The sequence below is a fragment of the Canis aureus genome, chromosome 6 (genome assembly GCF_053574225.1).
Source record: "Canis aureus isolate CA01 chromosome 6, VMU_Caureus_v.1.0, whole genome shotgun sequence".
Lineage (NCBI taxonomy): Eukaryota > Metazoa > Chordata > Mammalia > Carnivora > Canidae > Canis > Canis aureus.
In genome coordinates, this window is record NC_135616.1 from 14,670,244 (window position 1) to 14,689,035 (window position 18,792).

Consider the following 18,792-nt stretch of genomic DNA (forward strand, 5'->3'; position numbering starts at 1 on the left):
CATGATTCACTCCTTTAAGATTCACAGATAATACTTTTTTAAATGTTCATTCTTCGTATAGATACACGCAATCCTTGCAGTTCTATGACATATACTTATCTTGACAGATGAGAAACTGAAGTATAGAGTGATTGAATAATTTGTCTGTGGATACACAGAAGCATATAACAGGGCTGGGACTTGAACCTAAGCAGACCTGATTCAATAATCCACTTCACCACCTCACTGTGCCGCCCTGGGCTATTTAAACTAGTAACATTAATGTTTCTTTTTCTATAGAAGAGGAGTGTTCTGAACACAGAGTACTCTTTGAGGGCATGTCAACTCTGATTAAAAAAAAAAAAAAAAAAGGCTTTGTCCCTGAAACTTTGTTAACTGAGGTATCATTTTATAATGGAACATCTAACAATTAGTTCCCTAGGGAATGAGACCACTTGTCAGTATCCACCATAACTTTTTTCAGAAATATCATTAAATAAGGTGAGCTCTTCACCTAGTACCTTCTACTATGCATCATGTCATCTAGCCAGTCTTACTGTTAACTAAAGTTAACAGTTAACTAAAGTCTTTCTCAAAATGTTAAAAGTTAAATTGTTTTAACAACAACAAAAAAATGGTAAGAATACTTTTAGATAAACACATCCTGGTGTTAAAGTGATTTTTTATCTAAGATACTGCTTTTAGACTGCGAGTGGTCAGAACTTGCCCTACTGTTCCAGCTACCACCCCTTCCTTCCTCTCTCAGGAAAAGTCCATAGGTGACCTCTGAATGCCCTTCTGATACTGTAGGAAAAGCTATGTGTCACCTAAAGCTTAGTATCTCCTAGTGATACTTGCCCTAAATCCAAAGTTCACAGGTCCAAATCCCAATCTGGAAAGCAAAGGAACATTTATTTTTTATTTAAACATTTTTTGGGGGGCAGCCTGGGTGGCTCAGCGGTTTAGCGCCACTTTCAGCCCAGGGTGTGATCCTGGAGTCCTGGGATCGAGTCTCATGTCAGGCTCCGTGCATGGAGCCTGCTTCTCCCTCTCCCTGTGTCTCTGCCACTCTCTCTCTCTCTCTCTCTCTTTCTCTCTGTGTGTTTCATGAATAAATAAATAAAAATTTAAAAGTGTTTAAAAAAAATTTTTTTAAAGATTTTATTTATTCGTGAGAGACACAAAGAGAGGCAGAGACATAGGCAGAGGTAGAAGCAGGCTTCCCGTGGGGAGTATAATGCAGGACTTGATCCCAGGACCCCGGGATCATGACCTGAGCTGAAGGCAGATGTTCAACCAACTGAGCCATCAAGGCACCCCACAAAGGAACATTTGAAACTATTTTTAAATCATCTCCCACTTCAAATCTCAAACATGTAAACGATGGACATGGCATCCTTGCTATGAATAGGTGGGCTCTGCAGTGAAAGATCTTAATCCTGTCAAACCACCTTTAAAAGCCAGTGCTTTCTGTAAGTAGTTTTAAAAATGTGGCAAGAAAAAGAAATTTCTTGAAACAAACACCCACAATCTTGAAAAAAATCCCTCCAATTAATCCTTTTGTTCTTTTCTTTTTAAAGATTTTATTTATTTATTTATTCAAGAGAGACGCAAAGAGAGGCAGAGACATGGGCAGAGGGAGGAGAAGCAGGGTACATGCAGGGAGCCCGAGCCCGATGTGGGACTCAATCCCAGATCCTGGGATCAGGCCCTGAGCTGAAGGCAGGCGCCCAACTGCTGAGCCAACCAGGTGTCCCCTTTCTGTTCTTTTCTAATCCCACTCCTGTTTGCCTCCTTGCCCCTTTCCTCTGTCAAACTTACAAGATGTGTGATCCACTCCTGCTTTGTCTCCTGAGATCATCCTAGCCCTCAGGAATTGGGCTTCTTTCCTCATTGCCTTGGTGAATCTTCTATGATTTTGCTTTATCTGTCCTCATTCTTCTTGCCCTTTCACTGGCCTCTGGCACTGCTGACCTGTTCCTTCCGTCTATAAAATATCTCATTCGGTGTCTGATATTCCAGAATCCTGGCACTTGTAATAATGACAACTCAGTGCTAGAGACTGCCAGTTATCTCCCAGTATCCATCCTCCTCTTCTTTCTCTGTCACAGAATCTCCTAAGTTTTCATTTTCAAGCCTCCCTTGAGGCTGAGGAAGAGCAGGCCTGTATGATATAAGCAAACATGGTATGCACAAACTGCTGGAAAGCATCCTTAAAGAAAGATGATGCATTCTCTAGTCTTTTTTCTCCTTCTTGGGTATTGGAATGTAGATGTGATAGCTGGAGCTAGAGCAGCCATGGATTATGATGCAACACTTCCTGATACTATAGAGCCCTGGTCTAATTTCTTTTTAAAGTCACTATTATTTTGAGTTTGCTATTATTTGTAGTCAGTCCTGGTTCTCTCTAATGCATTTCTTTCCTACTATTGCATATTCTTTGTCACTTCAGCTAGACTGTATACTCTTTGGGAATACAGGTTCTGATAAAAATACTTAATGACTGACCTAGATTTCAATGGACTTATTATTACATAATTCTGGATGGGTCGATCTTTTTAATATTAGTTGGGGGTGGAACAAAATAGTAGATTAAGCCTCTCAGGGATCCCTGGGTGGCGCAGCGGTTTGGCGCCTGCCTTTGGCCCAGGGCGCGATCCTGGAGACCCGGGATCGAATCCCACATCGGGCTCCCGGTGCATGGAGCCTGCTTCTCCCTCTGACTGTGTCTCTGCCTCTCTCTCTCTCTGTGACTATCATAAATAAATAAAAATTAAAAAAAAAATAAGCCTCTCAATAAAAGAGATCAAAGTAGAAGATGATTTGGATGTTCTCAGAGTTACTGTTTTTTCCCCCTCTTTTTAGTTGTAGTGCTAAAAATTAATTCAACAATGGGAAAAAGATTTAAGAAAAGAGATAATATTCAGGTACATAAAATAATATCTATTAGACTGTATTACCAAATAGAGATTTAAAAAAAAAAAAACAAAGCTTGAATGAATGGATAAGATTTCTAACTACTTTATCCGCTACTAATTCTGAATTGGTGAACCTTAACTGAAAAGTTCTGTCTTTGTCAGTTTTCAGGTACAGGAAACACAAGTTTTGGGGCACCTGGGTGGCTCAGTTGGTTAAGTGTCTGCCTTCAGTTCAGGTCATGAACTTAGGGCCCTGGGATCCAGTCTCGCATTGGGCTCCCAGCTCCACAGGGAGTCTGCTTCTCCCTCTGCCTCTCCCCTTATTCTCTCTCTCAAATAAATAAAAATCTTAAAAACAAAACAAAACAAAAATGGGGATCCCTGGGTGGCTCAGAGGTTCAGCGCCTGCCTTTGGCCCGGGGCATGATCTGGAGACCTGGGATCGAGTCCCGTGTCGGGCCCCCGGCATGGAGCCTGCTTCTCCCTCTGCCTGTATCTCTGCCTCTCTCTCTCTCTCTCTCTCTCTCTCTCTCTATGTCTGTCATGAATAAACAAATAAAATCTTTAAAAACTGCAATAAAATAAACCAAAATTTTAAAATAGCAACAATAGTAAACCTTTATGTTTCACTTTATCCATATGCCACAAGTTAAGTTCTCTCTAATGTTTAAATCATATCTCAGCAGTGAAGCAGCAACAGTTCCCTGGTGATCTGATCCTCTCTACACATTCAACCTTTATACAAGATAGTAACAGGGCTTAAAGAAAATCATACCCTCAAGGTACTGAGGTGTTTATGATGCCTACACAACTCTTACTGTGTAAGAGACATTATAATATAATCCAAACATTCCTATAAGGAAACTAGATGTTCATATTTCCCAAGAAGTAGGTTTGCTCATACTTGCTCTTTAAATTATAAAAAGTGTTCTATTCTGATCAGGGAATAGAAGGTCTGGGAAGGAACATAAAAACATTTCTAAAGACCCACTGTGTTCAAGTCACTAAACCAAGCACTTTCTATACTCTAATTCATTTAACCTGTCTATAGTAAGTGAGAAGCTATAATTGGTAAAGTTAAAAATTAATTGCTAAGGTCACTCAGTAAGTAAAAGTTCTAACATTTGAACCCAGGCCCAGCTCTAAATCCCATGCACATACCACTCTATTACACAGCCTCAAAGGATTTCTACCAAAGTTCAGACCTTTTTTTTTTTTTTTTTTTTAAACTCAGTGATCTTTGGAACTGCCTTGCTATCTGTGGTAGGCTGCAAAAATATTTTGTAGGCTATCCTATCAAGAAGTATAGTCTAGGGATCCCTGGGTGGTGCAGCAGTTTGGCGCCTGCCTTTGGCCAGGGCGCCATCCTGGAGACCCGGGATCGAATCCCACATCGGGCTCCCGGTGCATGGAGCCTGCTTCTCCCTCTGCCTGTGTCTCTGCGTCTCTCTCTCTATGTCTATCATAAATAAATGAAAGAAAGAAAGAAAGAAGAAAGAAAGAAAGAAAGAAAGAAAGAAAGAAAGAAAGAAAGAAAGAAATCTTAAAAAAAAAAAAAAACAAATGAGGATAGGCCCAAAGGCCACTGAAAAGTTTATAGACCTTTGCTCATTCATGGATTCTGCTACTTTCAAGCCCAGACTAATTCACTGCTAGTGTTCAGAACCGCAAATAAGTTGTCTTCAAAACAGCTGACAATGATTCAGTCCAGTCTTCCCTTCCCATGGGCTCCTTGTGGCAAGGACAACTTCTCACAATTCTTTCTTTGTATCTCCTCATAGTATCTAGCACAAAAATCTTTCTTATATCATACATTCTCAATAAAATTTCTGAATCAACAGTAGAGATTTTAACTCTTGGGGGAGCTGGAATCTTCCAAAACCTTTGAAACACAGTGTAATGATAGCCATGGTCATGAAATCTGGCAACTTTTACAAATGATTGAGAAAAGCCTTGTTGTACTGGTAACTCCAGGGTTTACGAGATTTAGTCCTTGAATTTCAACTACACTGTTTTTGAAGGCACTTCCTAAGTCTTGGGAGACAGCTCAGGCCAAGTATAGAATCAGCAATTTAAATATGCACAAAAGGCTTTATGATCTGTACTTTTTGAGAGTAAGTTTTAGCAAAAAGTTGGAATCAAGCCTCACATCTAACTGGATGGTGCTAAACATGGAATAATGACGAATTCCTGCTATTAGTGCTAATTTTACTGGAATAATACTTGTGGAACACCTATCAAAATGTCTGAGAGACTGTCATTTCATGGACAAAATATGTTTTATCTATAAAAGATCAGAGTTAACTTGTTAAAATTGATTTAGTTCTTATGATATTTCCCCATTCACATAAGTGTTGTTATTATAAACCCTACATCAAATTTTTATACAATGTTTCAAGTTTAACAAAAGATGCAACTCAGAGTGTTCCATTACAATAATTACCATCTGCTAAAAAAGATGGACCACAGAAAAGCAGTACTTTTCACAATGATTCTGCTTTAAGAGTTTAGAGCTGAACCTGAAACTTATGATTGCTAAACCACTTGCAAAAATTGAAATTGTACCTGGTCACTAAGATAAATAATGGATACTAATGAATACTATGGCATTATTGACTGGACATTAGTAATGTGTATCTGCAAACTCAGGTGGATGAAGAGGCATGTATTACCTCTGGAAAAATAAGTATCATCTACAAGCTGATTCTGAATATTTTTTTACATTTGAGATCTGAGCCAATGAGACAAGATTAGTGGATTCAGGGCTCAAATATGGAATGAGACATGCGGGTCACCATGTACTCTCTCAGGGGTCTGTAATGGCTATTTTCCATAGCAATCTTTTTAGTGAACCTACTGCTTCTCAGACCTGGGTCCTATGTCAATTCCTAGGTAATACTAATTTCATTCATTCATTCAAGCAAAATCTGCTGAGTGTCAATTATGCTAAGTTCTATTTCTTGGGAGATGATTCAGTTATGCATCTTCCTGGGGGAAAAAAGAAAGGCAAAAGAGGAAGGAGAGAAAAAAATAATTTAGGGGATTGCTTAATCCATACAAAAAATAACAAATATTACTGGTACCTGTATCCTAATTCTTCACTAAGATGAATCATATGAAGGATATATGATTCCTTGCTTGTTCCGGTGAGGCCAGGCAACAATAAGATAGTAGGTCTGGTGGTAGCATCCATATAACATTTACTGTTATAGTTATCAAACCAGTCCAGTGAAATCTGTCCTCCATCTGCAGTTTTAATAAGTTCACTGAAAAAAAAAAAAAAAGAGACACACTCATTAAGTGTTTTAAGTCATGTCTTAATATTAGTGTCTTAATTTTTTTAAATATATGACGTGATTTGGTCATCTGAAAAGAACTTTTTTTTCAGCATTCACTAACACACACTTCTATCACTCTCTGTTATTACTAGAGTGATATGAAATAAGCACCATAAAGTATTTCCAGCAACATCCCAGAAAGGTAGCATATAAAAATGAACTTCAGGGACTCCTGAGTGGCTCAGCAGTTGAGCACCTGTCTTTGGCTCAGTGAGTGATCCCAGATTCCCGGGTTCGAGTCCCACATCAGGCTCCTTGTAAGGAGCCTGCTTCTTCCTCTGCCTGTGTCTCTCATGAATGAATGAATGAATGAATGAATAAATAAATAAATAAATAAAATCTTTAAAAAAATGAACTTCAAAGTACTTCACATATTTATCTTAATCATTCCCTCATTATTCTAAAATATCCAGTATTTAACCCCTATTTGATTGAGGTCACCCAAATAATTCATTAGGGAATTATGAATAAGTAAAATGCTGATCCGATCACTGCTGTGGACCTTTGACTCAATAATGCAGTCTCCCCACAGAGTATATTATAAACTGTGCTTCGTAAGTATTTGAAAATACGTCTCACACAGTATCTCTGAACTTAAAGAATTTTCCCAAATAGTGTAAGTTCCAGGCAACAAAAGGAACTTGAGAAAGACTAGATGACTCAGGGAAATTAATATTAGGCACCATCTAAATCTCCTGGTTACTGAAAAATTCTGGACCATATCTTTAATACCTCAAGGACATGATCATCAAGAACCCATTTGCTTTTTAAGAGGATGTCCTTTTACAGGAGTCCATCATGCCAAATCCAAATTAATTGGCATCCTTCTCCACTCCATCCCTACTCCCAGCATCAGTGAATTGGTACACATCATCAAAGGATCTAGGTCCTCAGGGACAGATGCATGCCACATTGGAAAAGAGTAAACCGCCAAACACTTCTCCAGAAATAAACCGTTTACATCAAGGCTTGGGTGTGCACACACATGCACACACACGCGTGCATACACACACACTGTGAAAGGCAATACCTGAATATTTTCCTGCAACTGAGTGTATGTGTGTGTGTGTGTGTGTTTTGGGGGAGGGGGGTACCGATTTCCATGTTCATTCCCCCTTTCTTGTCTAGCTGCTTACCAAAGGTTACCCGAGAGCTAGGAGGATGCAGGAAACCCCGCAGTTTTGAATGAATGACTGAACACGTAAAGGTACTTACTTCCTGTACTGCACTGAGGGCTTCGAAGTGATGAAAGGTCTCAGGAGTGTCTGTCCTCGACTCTCCCAGCACCAGACTGTCGGGTAGTACGTTTCTGTCACCACGGGACAGTGGTCCTGAAGAAAGCGGCTGAAGCTCTCACCCCCCGTCACTAGCTGGGGCTTCTGTGGGGGGGGGGGGGAGCCAGTATTACGGCAGAGGGTCCAGAACGAAGTTTCTGCCCACCGTACCCCAGAAATGGGCAGCCCCGCCCCTCGCGCGCGCTCCCTTCCCGCTTCCATCTGCTCCAGAAGCCCGGCCCGCGTTCTTCGCAGTCGCACGGGCCGGACCCCTCGGGACGGAGGCTAGAGCCGAGGTGAGGGCGTGGTTCTCGGAAGGGCCGGCGGGCGGCGGCGGGCGGCGGGGCAGCGCGAGGCCGGCGGGTCCCGGGGCCGTCCGAGGGCGCCGCATGCGGGCGCAGGGGCAACCGGCCGGCCGGGGCGCGCTGGCCTCCGCGACGGCCCCGCCGCCCGCGCCCGCGGCTGCAGCTCCCGCCTCGCGCGCTGCCTGCGCCAACCCCCGGCTCACCTTGGCGATGCTGCTCAGGTAATAGCAGGCGTAAGCGACGCTGAAGCCCAGGATCAGGGATAAGCCCACTCCCGAGCCGAAGAAGCCGACCCGGACGTGGTGCTCCAGGTAGAGGGAGAGCTCCCGGGAGAGCATCCGCAGGTCCATCGCTAGGCGCTGCGTGGCCTGGCTGGGGGCCCGCCGGCGGCCAGCACCGGGAGCGGGCGCGGCGCCGCGGGGGATCCGGGAGCGGGGCGCCTCTCGCCCCGCGGAGCGCAGCTTCCGCCAGCGGGCGCGGCCCCGGGGCCCCGGGAGACGCAGCCCAGCAGCTGGGCGCCGCCGGCTCCGCCCCGGCCTCCCCGGAGCCGCCCCCGCCGCCAGCCACTCAGGAACCTTCTAGACGCGCGGCTCCAAGCGCGGCCACCGTGGGGGCGAACCGGGACTCCCGGCCGGCTCGCGCTCAGCCTGGGCGACCCCCGAAGGTGCGCAGACAGCGAGAGCCGACTTGGGGGGCGGGCGCGGGCGCGGGCGCGGGGGCGCGGGTAGGCCCGGCGGTGCGCGGCCGGGTCCCGGGCCGGGCACCTGCTCCTGTGACCTTGAAGGATTCCGCGCGGCGGTGCGCCTCACTTACTGTGAGCCCTATAGGGGCTTAGGGTGCCCCGGAAAGAAATTGGGGGAGTTAATGCGAAATATATGTTGGGAGAATGCACTATGTGCGGGGAGAACATCCTACGTCCCTCAGAAAGTTGTTTCGCTATCAAAAAGAGAAAAAACTCTCTATAATGAGGATATTCATACTTTAGATTCTTCTGAATCCTTTCAGTTCCTTAAGTATGCCTTACGTGGGAAGTGATTACGGAAAATAAATAAGGAGATCAAGGAAAGGAACTAGGCTTCAAAAGATTTTAAAGCCTATTTGTGGTTCGCTAGTGCCTTGAATTTCTGGAATTACAGAAATTCAGTTACTTAACGTACGGACCAGAAACCGTTATCAAGGATGTTTTCCTAGGCCTGTTTATGGCAATACGACTAAACCAGGAGATACAGGCATCTAAAAGAGCTAGAAGATTTAACAGTCTATTACTAAGAACTCCACCCACCTAGAAGTACCAAGAGTGGCAAGACTCAAGCAGGCAAAAAGAAAGAGATAGGCAAAAAGAAAGGGCTGTATAGACTAGGAAAAAATTTCACAGGATTGTAAATTAATCATAAAAACTAGTGATCGATAAGTGGGATGAGCCAGAAGTGAGCCATTTATTAGGTCACGGTAACTTGATGGTTGTCAGCACCCAGAATAATATAGTTGCCTTCACTGAGCCTGTTTTTTTTTTTAATAACCTGTAGAATAATAATTTCTACTTTATAGAGTCTTTGAGATGGCTAAATGAAATAATGTATGCACTGGTCTCACTCTGAGCATAATTCTTTTTCACTCACTGGTTCTTGCATCCGAGCACACCCAGAAAACACAAATATACATGCTGGTTGCCATACTTGACAATTTACATGCAGCATTCTTTTTTTTTTTTTTTTAAAGATTTTATTGATTTATTCATGAGAAACAGAGAGAGGTAGAGACGCAGGCAGAGGGAGAAGCAGGCTCCATGCAGGGAGCCCAACATGGGGCTTGATCCCAGGTGTCCAGGATCATGCTCTGGGCAGAAGGCAGGCGCTAAGCCGCTGAGCCACCTGGGCTGCCCAGCAACATTCTTTATAATGCCTGCATGCACCTTCTGCTCTGCCTACCGGTAAATACATATATATTTTATTTTGCTTAAGTTTACAATAATACCGTAAAATACTTCCTGAGCATCACAATGTGTAGGAAGCATCTAACCAGGGAGTAAACAACTCTGAATTCATCCACTAAGGCAAACCATTTATTCTTTTGGAGCTTCAATTCCCTGACTATAAAATAAGATGGTAGAGACTGAACTTTCTTTTCTTTTAGAACATTCACAAACTTCTTTAAGACCTATCCCAATTTAGAAATACCAGAAAGGGAGACAGAACATGAGAGAACAAGGGGAAACGAACAAGGGGTGGTAGAAAGGGAGATGGGCGGGGGGTGGGGGTGACTGGGTGACGGGCACTGAGGGGGGCACTTGATGAGATGAGCACTGGGTGTTATTCTATATGTTGGCAAATTCAACACCAATTAAAAAAAAAGAAACAACTGTCAGATAACTTTTGTACATTAAATTTTTTTTGTAAAAAAAAAAAAAAAAAAGACCTATCCCAATTTAGATGAAGAAACGAGAGCTCAGATCCTAACATGACCCCTAATAACTTCTTCTGCTGGTGTCTATGCCTGTGTATAATTCCTTCTCCCTGAGTGCAGAGAGGACCAGTGACTTGCTTCTAACCAACAGAATATAGTAAAAGTGATGAGATGTCACCACTTCTGTGATTACATTATATTATGTGACTCTAGCTTAGCAGACAGGAGCTAAAAGGCTCTCCTGCCACCTTGAGGAAGCAAATAGCCATATGAACTGCTGATGGAGAGGACCACATAACAGGGAACTAGTGGTGACCTCCAGGACTTGTGGGGGAGCCTCTAGCTGATGACAGCTGAAAGGTCAGGCCTTTAGTCCCACAAGTGCAAGGAAATGAATTCTGTCGACACCCTGAATAAGCTTGGAAGCAGATTCTTCCTCAGTCAAGCCTCCAGATGAAAACACAGCCTGCCCAACATCTTGACTACAGTCTTGTGAGATCTGGAGCAGAGCCCCAGTTAAGTCGTGCATGGAGACCTGATCCATGGGGCTGTTTAAAACTGCTAAATTTATGGTGATTTGTTATGTAGCAATAGAAAACTAATAGAGAAGATGAAAAAGTCCCACAAAAGCATTCAGATATTAATAAATATCAGCGGTTCATTTTTGCCTACAAATGTACATTTGAGCCTTAAACAACACAGAGGGTTAGAGGCACCAACCCCCGCACAGTCAAAACTGTGTATAACTTTTGACTCTTCAGACACTTAACAGCCTACTATTAATGGAAAGCCTTACTGATAACATAAACAATTAATACATATTTTGTATGTTATATGTATTATATACTATATTCTCATAATAAAGTAAGCTAGAGAAAAGAAAACGTTATTAAGAAAATCATAAGGAAGAGAAACCCATCTATAGTACCATACCATATTTATAAAGAAAAATCTCATAGGGCGCCTGGATGGCTCAGTCAGTTAAGTTTCTGCCTTTGGCTTAGGTTGTGATCCCAAGGCCCTAGGCTGGAGCCCTGCATCCCGCTTCTTGCTCAGCGGGTGGCCTGCTTCTCCCTCTCCCTCTGGCTCTGCTCCCCCTGCTTATGCTCTCTCTGAGAAATAAATGAATAAAAAATCTTAAAAAGAAAAGAAAAAAGTCCTCATGTAAGTGGACCTGTGCAGTTCAAACCCATGTTGTTCAAGGGACAATCATATTTATTGAAGGAATGTTTTAAATAAATTAAAGTTTTCAGCTTTCTTTCTTTTTTTAAAGATTTTATTTATTTATTTTAAAGCAAGAGCAAGAGGGAGAGAGAATGAGCTGGAGGAGGGGCAGAGGAGGAGGGAGAGGGAGAACTCTGTGCTATTTTCACAAACCTGAGATCACGACCTGAGCCAAAACCAAGAGTCAGATGCTTAAGTGACTGAGCCACCCAGGTGCTCCAATTTCAATTCTTTCAATCAATATTCAAAATTAAGAAATACTCTAAGATTTTTAACACTTTTCTTTATACTTCTCTTTAATTAATTGTTACAATGAACATTTATTACTTTTTAAACAGCAAAAATGTCGTTTAAAAACATACAAAATTAATTGTAAAGGAATAAATCATGTGAAAAGATATAGCTAAAAGTAGGAAAGGCCAAGCATTCTAAGATGTGATGGAAAACAAGTTTTAAATAGGAACAGGTCTTCACAAATTGGGTGGAATATGCCCTGGTTTCTTTTACAGAGGAATGACATTTAGAAACCAAGATATGGGCACTTGGTGCCCACTGGGCACTGGTGTGGTCATTGCTACTGAGGTATCATTGTGTCTAGGCCCTCTCAGCTGACTGAGTTAGGTAATATAGCTATGTATACTAACCCATGTGTACATATATTTATAACTGTATCTGTATCTATATCTATAGTTGTTTTTGTATTTATGCTTCTGTATTTACATTAAGCTAAAGATGAGTTCAGAAAAAAAGATGATCTTTTTTTAAGCCCTCCCTGAGGGCTTTTAGGAGGAAGTAAACTTCTTAATTAGTAATGTTTCTGGGTGGTTTTTCTTTAATTTTTGGATAAAGCAAAATTCTATCTATAACAGGAAACACCTTATACACTTAATCTCCTCAATTCTATGGCAAATCAGCAACAGGAATCAGGCAGAGGACAGAATGGTTTATACTTACAGAGAATGCCAGAACTGAAAATCACAAGGCATACATTTAACAAAACAAAAATTTTAGGTTACATTCAATTAAAAGAAATATCATAGCTCTGGGGCATCTGAGTGGCTCACTTGGTTAGAGGTCTGACTCTTGATTTTCGCTTAGGTCATGATTTCAGGTCATGGGATCAAGCTCTGCATTGGGCTCCACTCTCAGAGTGGAGTCTGCTTGTCCTTCTTCTGCTTTTCCCCTCAATTTTCATCTCTCTCTCTTTAAAATTAATTAATTAATTAAAATCTTTTATTTTTTTAAGATTTTATTTATTTATTCATGAGAGACACAGCAAGAGAGGCAGACACATAGGCAGAGGGAGAAGCAGTCTCCCTGTGGGGAGCCCAATGTGGGACTCTGTCCCAGGACCCCAGGATCATGCCCTTAGCCAAAGGCAGATGCTCAGCTACTGAGCCACCCGGGTACCCCCCAAAAATCTTTTTTTTTTTTAATTTTTAAAATTTTTATTTATTTATGATAGTCACACACAGAGAGAGCGAGGCAGAGGCACAGGCAGAGGGAGAAGCAGGCTCCATGCACCGGGAGCCTGATGTGGGATTCGATCCCAGGTCTCCAGGATTGCGCCCTGGGCCAAAGGCAGGCGCCAAACCGCTGCGCCATCCAGGGATCCCCAAAAAAATCTTTTTTAAAAAGAAATATTATGGGCAGCCTGGGTGGCTCAGCGGTTTAGTGCAGCCTTCGGCCCAGGGCCTGATCCTGGAGACCCAGGATCAAGTCCCACATCGGGCTCCCTGCATGGAGCCTGCTTCTCCCTCTGCCTGTGTCTCTGCCTCTCTTTCTCTCTGTGTGTCTCATGAATAAATAAATAAAATTTTTAAAAAAGAAGAAATATTATAGTTCTACATGAATTGTTATAAAAATTGTAGATGTCACCAGATTATTTATTAATAAACCACTGTGACCCCAACTCATCAGTTCTAATACTTATCACTACACTAACTGTAGCTCTATCTTTAGCACTAAGAATCCCTAACACTACGAAGCCCAACTTTAGCACTAGCAACCTGATTTCCAACTGATTGAATTTTGTGGGGAAGAGACTATATTCTGGGAACTGAGGCCAGAGACTTCAGGATGAAAAAAGAAATTTAAGTAAAAGGGCTCTAGTTACTGTCAAAAAGTCATGTTAGGAGGAATGTTCATGGGGGGCTCCCGATGGAGGCCTAGGGAAGAAAAAGAAGTTGAATTCTTGGGAGGCTTCAGAAATGGTCAAGGAGGCAGATAAGTTTGTTGTCCCCAAACCCCAGTCCCAATCTGTACTCCCTACAGAGCAGGGAGCTGGTGCGAGGCTCAATCCCTAGACTCGGGGATCCTGACGTGAGCTGAAGGCAGATGCCCAACTGACTGAGCCACCCATGTGCCCCTTATCACTGGAATCTTGAGTAAAAATCTGCTTAAAGTTTCCCTCTCAAGCTTAATCTGTGTTTATTAGATTCAGGCTATGGTAGCCAAGTAGTAGCCATAATAGGGAGATAAATTAACCTGCTTCCTCCAAGGTAACTGAAGTCATTTGGGAATGCCTTACTGTGGAGAGGATTAATTTACAGACTAACCCAACTGGAGGAACATAAAGTTGATGCTTCCACTTCCTCTTCCTCCCTCCCCAGAGGGAAACCAAAGATAAATTTTGTGTAAGATAGAATGACGGGAAGAAAGAGAGAGAGAGAGGGAGAGAGAGAAAGAAAGAAAGACTCATATGGGTTCCAATTGAAATGTTGAGGTCAAAATTATCTGAATGGAACTTTATTTATTTTTAATTTATTTACTCATGAGAGGCACAGAGAGAGGCAGAGACACAGGCAGAGAGAGAAGCAGGTTCCCCATGGGGAGCCCAATTCGGGACTCGATCCCAGGACCCCAGGATCACGACCTGAGCCCAAGGCAGACGCTCAATCACTGAACCACCCAGGCATCCCTGAACAGAACTTTTAATAGAATTCTCCTTCATGCAGAGATGCAGCTTTCTGATCATATGTAGTTGGAAAGAGAAATATTTTTGGCTGCCTTGACATCTCTGAAAACACTCTCCCTTGTTAATTCTCAAATAGCTCATTTACAAGTAAATGTACCCATAGTAGATAAGTAAGGAGTGGTCATGTGAAAGAACTGGAAGAAATGTGCTAAAATTAGTTCTTAAGCCAACTTATTTAAGTAACAGCAACAACATAAAAAGGAAAATAGATTAGTAAATTCTTAGTTGCATACCTTCCAAATTTACCTGTATATGCACACTTGTGTGACTGATGGGCTATGGTCCTTGAAGCGGAGATTAGGGGGATGAGACAATGCCCTTTTCTACCTCATCAAAGGTCACAACCTATGGTAGGCAGCATTCTATGATGTCCTCTCAAGATTTCTCCCACTGGTGTACACACCCTTAGATAATCCCCCACTCTTGAGTGTGGGTGAGACATATCAATATGATTGGATATCATTTCTGTGATTATGCTACATTATATAGCAAAGGTGAAGTGATTTTGAAGATGTAATTTAAGAAGCCCCAAGCAGTAGACTGAGTTAACCCATAGAGAAATTTCCTGGGTGGGCCTGATCTAACCAGGTGAAGCTTTTTTTTTTTTTTTTTTAGATTTTATTCATTTGACAGAGTGAAAGAGAACACAAGCAGGGGGAGCAGGCAAGGGAGAAGTAGGCTACCCTCCAAGCAAGGAGCCCGATGCAGGGCTCGATCCCAGAACCCTGGGATCATGACATGGATGCTCAGCTGACTGAGCCACCCAGGTGCCCCTCAGGTGAAGCTGACATAGAAGTCAGAGACTCTTCTGTTGGCCTTTAAGAAGTAAGCCTCCATGGGTTCTACAGCTGCCATGAAATGAATTCTCCGAATAACCATGGGAACTTGGAAGAGGATCCTGAACCTCAGATGAGACTATAGCCATAGCTGTTGAGTATGTTAGCTGTGGGTTTTCCATCAATGCCCATTATTATGTTCAGGAAATTCCTTCTTGCTCCTAGTTTGTTCAAGGTTTTCATCATGAAAAGGTGTTACATATTTTCAAATACTTTTTCTGTATCAAATGAGATGATCATCTGTTTTTTTCCCTTTATTCTGATAATGTGGTATAGTACCTTGATTACTTTTCATATGCTGAAGCACCCTTGCATTCTAGAATAAATCCTAATCCGCTGTGGTGTATAATCCTCTTTCTGTGCTGTTGGGTTAGGTGTGCTTGCATTTTGTTGAGGATTTTTTCCATCTATATACATAAGGAGTTGTTTCTAGTTTCCATTTGTGGTAGCTTTATCTGGCTTTGGTATCAGGGTAGTACTGGTGTCATTAGAATGAGTTAGGAGTGCTTTCTTCAATTTTATGTTTTGGAGGAGTTTGAGAAGCATTGGTATTAATTCTTTAAATGTCTGGTAGAATTCACCAGTGAAGGCCAATGGTGGTAGGCTTTTTTAGGGGGAAGGTTTTGCTTTTGGGTATTTTTTTTTTTAAAGATTTTATTTATTTATTCATGATAGAGAGAGAGGCAGAGACACAGGCAGAGGGAGAAGCAGGCTCCACACAGGGAGACCGATGCGGGACTGGATCCTGGGACTCCAGCATTACGCCCTGGGCCGAAGGCAGGCGGTAAACCGCTGAGCCACCCAGGGATCCCCATAGGAGGAAGGTTTTGATTAATGACTCAACCTCTTGTTATAGGTCTGTTCAATTTTTCTGTTTGTTCTTGAGTCAGTTTTGGTATTATATGTTTTTCTAGAAGTTTGTCTATTTTGGGATACCTGGGTGGCTCAGTTGGTTAAGCGTCTGCCTTTGCTCAGGTCATGATCCAGGAGTCTTGGAATTGAGCCACAAGTCAGGCTCCCTGCACAGCATTCCCTCTGCACACACCCTCAGCGCTGCTGCCCACCCCCCTTCAACTCTCCCTGCCCCTACTGGTGCTCTCTTGCTCTCTCTCAAATAAATAAATGAAATCCTTAAAAAAAAAAAAAAAAAAAGAAAGAAAATAAGCTTGTCTATTTCATTTAGATTATCTAATTTGTTTGTTTACAATTGTTCACAGTATTCTGTTATAGTCCTTTTTATTTCTGTAAGATCCATAGTAATCATCCTACTTTTAATCTGATTTTAGTTTTTTGAAGCTTCTGTTTTTTAGTCAGTCTAGCTAAAAATTTTTCCATGTTGTTGTTTCCAAAGAATCATCTTTTGATTTCATTAATTCTATTGTTTTTCTCTTCTCTATTTTATTTGTGCTCTAATCTTTATTATTATCTTCCTGCTGCTTCTTTGGGGTTAACTTGCTTTTCTTTTTCTAGTTCCTTAAGTTATTAGGTAAGGTTATTGATTTGAAATCCCCCCTTTTTTTTTAAGATTTCATTTTTTTATTCTTGAGAGACACAGAGAGAGAGGCAGAGACATAGGCAGAGGGAGAAGCAGGCCCCCTGTGGGGAGCCTCATGTGGGATTGGATCCTGCCACCTGAGCCAAAGGCAGATGCTCAACTAGTAAGCCACCCAGGTGCCTCTCTTTCTTCTTCTTAATGTAAGCATTTTCAGTTATCAATTTCTCTCTGAGCACTGCTTTCTCTCTATTCCATGAGTTTGGGTATGTTATGTGTTTTCATTCATTTTAAATTAATTTCCCGTCTCTCTTTTGATTTCTTCTTTGACCCACAGGCTTCTTAAGAGTGTGTTGCTTTGGAATGGAATATTACTCAGCCATTAGAAACGACAAATACCCACCACTTGCTTCGACGTGGATGGAACTGGAGGATATTATGCTGAGTGAAATAAGTCAATCGGGGAAGGACAAACATTATATGGTCTCATTCATTTGGGGAATATAAAAAATAGTGAAAGGGAATAAAGGGGAAAGGAGAAAAAATAAGTGGGAAATATCAGAAAGGGAGACGGAACATGAAAGACTCCTAACTCTGGGAAACGAACTAGGGGTGGTGGAAAGGGAGGTGGGCGGGGGTTGGGGGTGACTGGGTGACGGGCACTGAGGTGGGCACTTGATGGGAAGAGCACTGGGTGTTGTTCTATATGTTGGCAAATTGAACACCAATAAAAAATAAATTTATATATATAAAAAAAGAATGTGTTGCTTTGGGGTGCCGGGGTGGTTTAGTCGGTTAAGTGTCTGACTCTTGATTTTGACTCAGGTCATGATCTCAGGGTCGTGAGATTGAGCCCCATATCAGGCTCTGAGCTGGGAGAGGAGCCTGCTTGGGATTCTCTCCTGCCCTCTGCGTCTCCCTCCCCAGTTCATGTTCCTGTGTACAAACTCTCTCTTCCTCTCTCTCAAAAAAAAAAGGTGTTTTTTTTTGTTTGTTTCCACATATTTGTGAATTTTCCAAATTTTCTTCTGTTATTGATTTCTAGCTTCATTTCATTGTGGCCAGATAAGATACTTTGTAGGTTTCAGTCTTTTAAAATTCATCGAGACTTGCTTTGTAGACTAGCTTATGGCCTTTCTTGGAGAAGTTTCCATGTTCAGTTGAGAAGAATGTATTTTGTTGCCGTTGGGTGTGATGTTCCACATATGTCTATTAAGTCTAATTGGCTTATAGTGTTGTTTGAATTTTCTATTTCCATATTGATTTTCTTTCTCTTATTACTGAAATGGTACAGTGAAGTCTTCAACTGTTATTGTAGAACTGTCTGTTCCTCAATTCTGCCAGTTTTTGCCTCATATATTTTGGAGCTTTGTCGGTAAGTGGGTATATGTTTATAATTGTTGGACGTTCTTGATGGATTGACCCTCTTATCAATATAGGTCTTTGCTTGTCTTTTGTAATGATTTTTTTACTTAAAGGTTTTTTTGGTCTGTTTGTAGTCTAGCTGCCCTAGCTCTCCTTTGATTACTATTTGCATGTTATAACTAGGCTGAATATGGACTGCAAAAAGATATGTCTAAGTCTTGACTTCTACTTATCTGGAGATATGATCTTCGATGCAGATGCAATTAAGTGAATGGTTCTTGAGATCATCTTGGTCTTAGGTTGGGCCTTAAATCTAACGACAGGCATCCTTATTAGAGAAAGGAAAGGGATATTTGAGAGACACCCACAGAAGAAGGCCATGTGAAGATGCCAGAGGGCATTGGAGTAATGTATCTATAAGCTACAGAATGCCAGCAGCAACCAGAAGCTAGGAGAGAGGCATGGTGTGGATTTCTCCTCAACTTTCAGAAAAAGCTAACCTGGCCAACTCCTTTATTTTGGACTTCTGGTCTCTAGAACCACAAGAGGATACATTTCTTTTGTTTTCAGCTACTTAGTTTGTGGTAATTTGTCATAGGGAACTAATCCACATGGAATATATTTTTCCATTCTTTCACTTTCAACCTATTTGTGTCTTTGATGCTAAAGTGAATCTCTTAT

The 18,792-nt window shown here is 41.9% G+C and overlaps 1 protein-coding gene across 1 annotated transcript in view; it reads right to left on the reverse strand.

Moving 5' to 3' along the window:
• Window positions 1-9,445, reverse strand: part of ABHD3 (abhydrolase domain containing 3, phospholipase) — a 51,444-nt gene extending 41,999 nt beyond the window's left edge. Inside the window, exons 1-4 of the mRNA XM_077899747.1 lie at window positions 9,434-9,445; window positions 8,018-8,392; window positions 7,451-7,614; window positions 5,981-6,163 (exon numbers count right to left, since the gene is read on the reverse strand). Of these exons, the coding sequence (XP_077755873.1) occupies window positions 5,981-6,163; window positions 7,451-7,614; window positions 8,018-8,392; window positions 9,434-9,445 (734 nt within the window). The remainder of the gene's footprint in view (window positions 1-5,980; window positions 6,164-7,450; window positions 7,615-8,017; window positions 8,393-9,433) is intronic.
• Window positions 9,446-18,792: the final 9,347 nt, after the last annotated feature.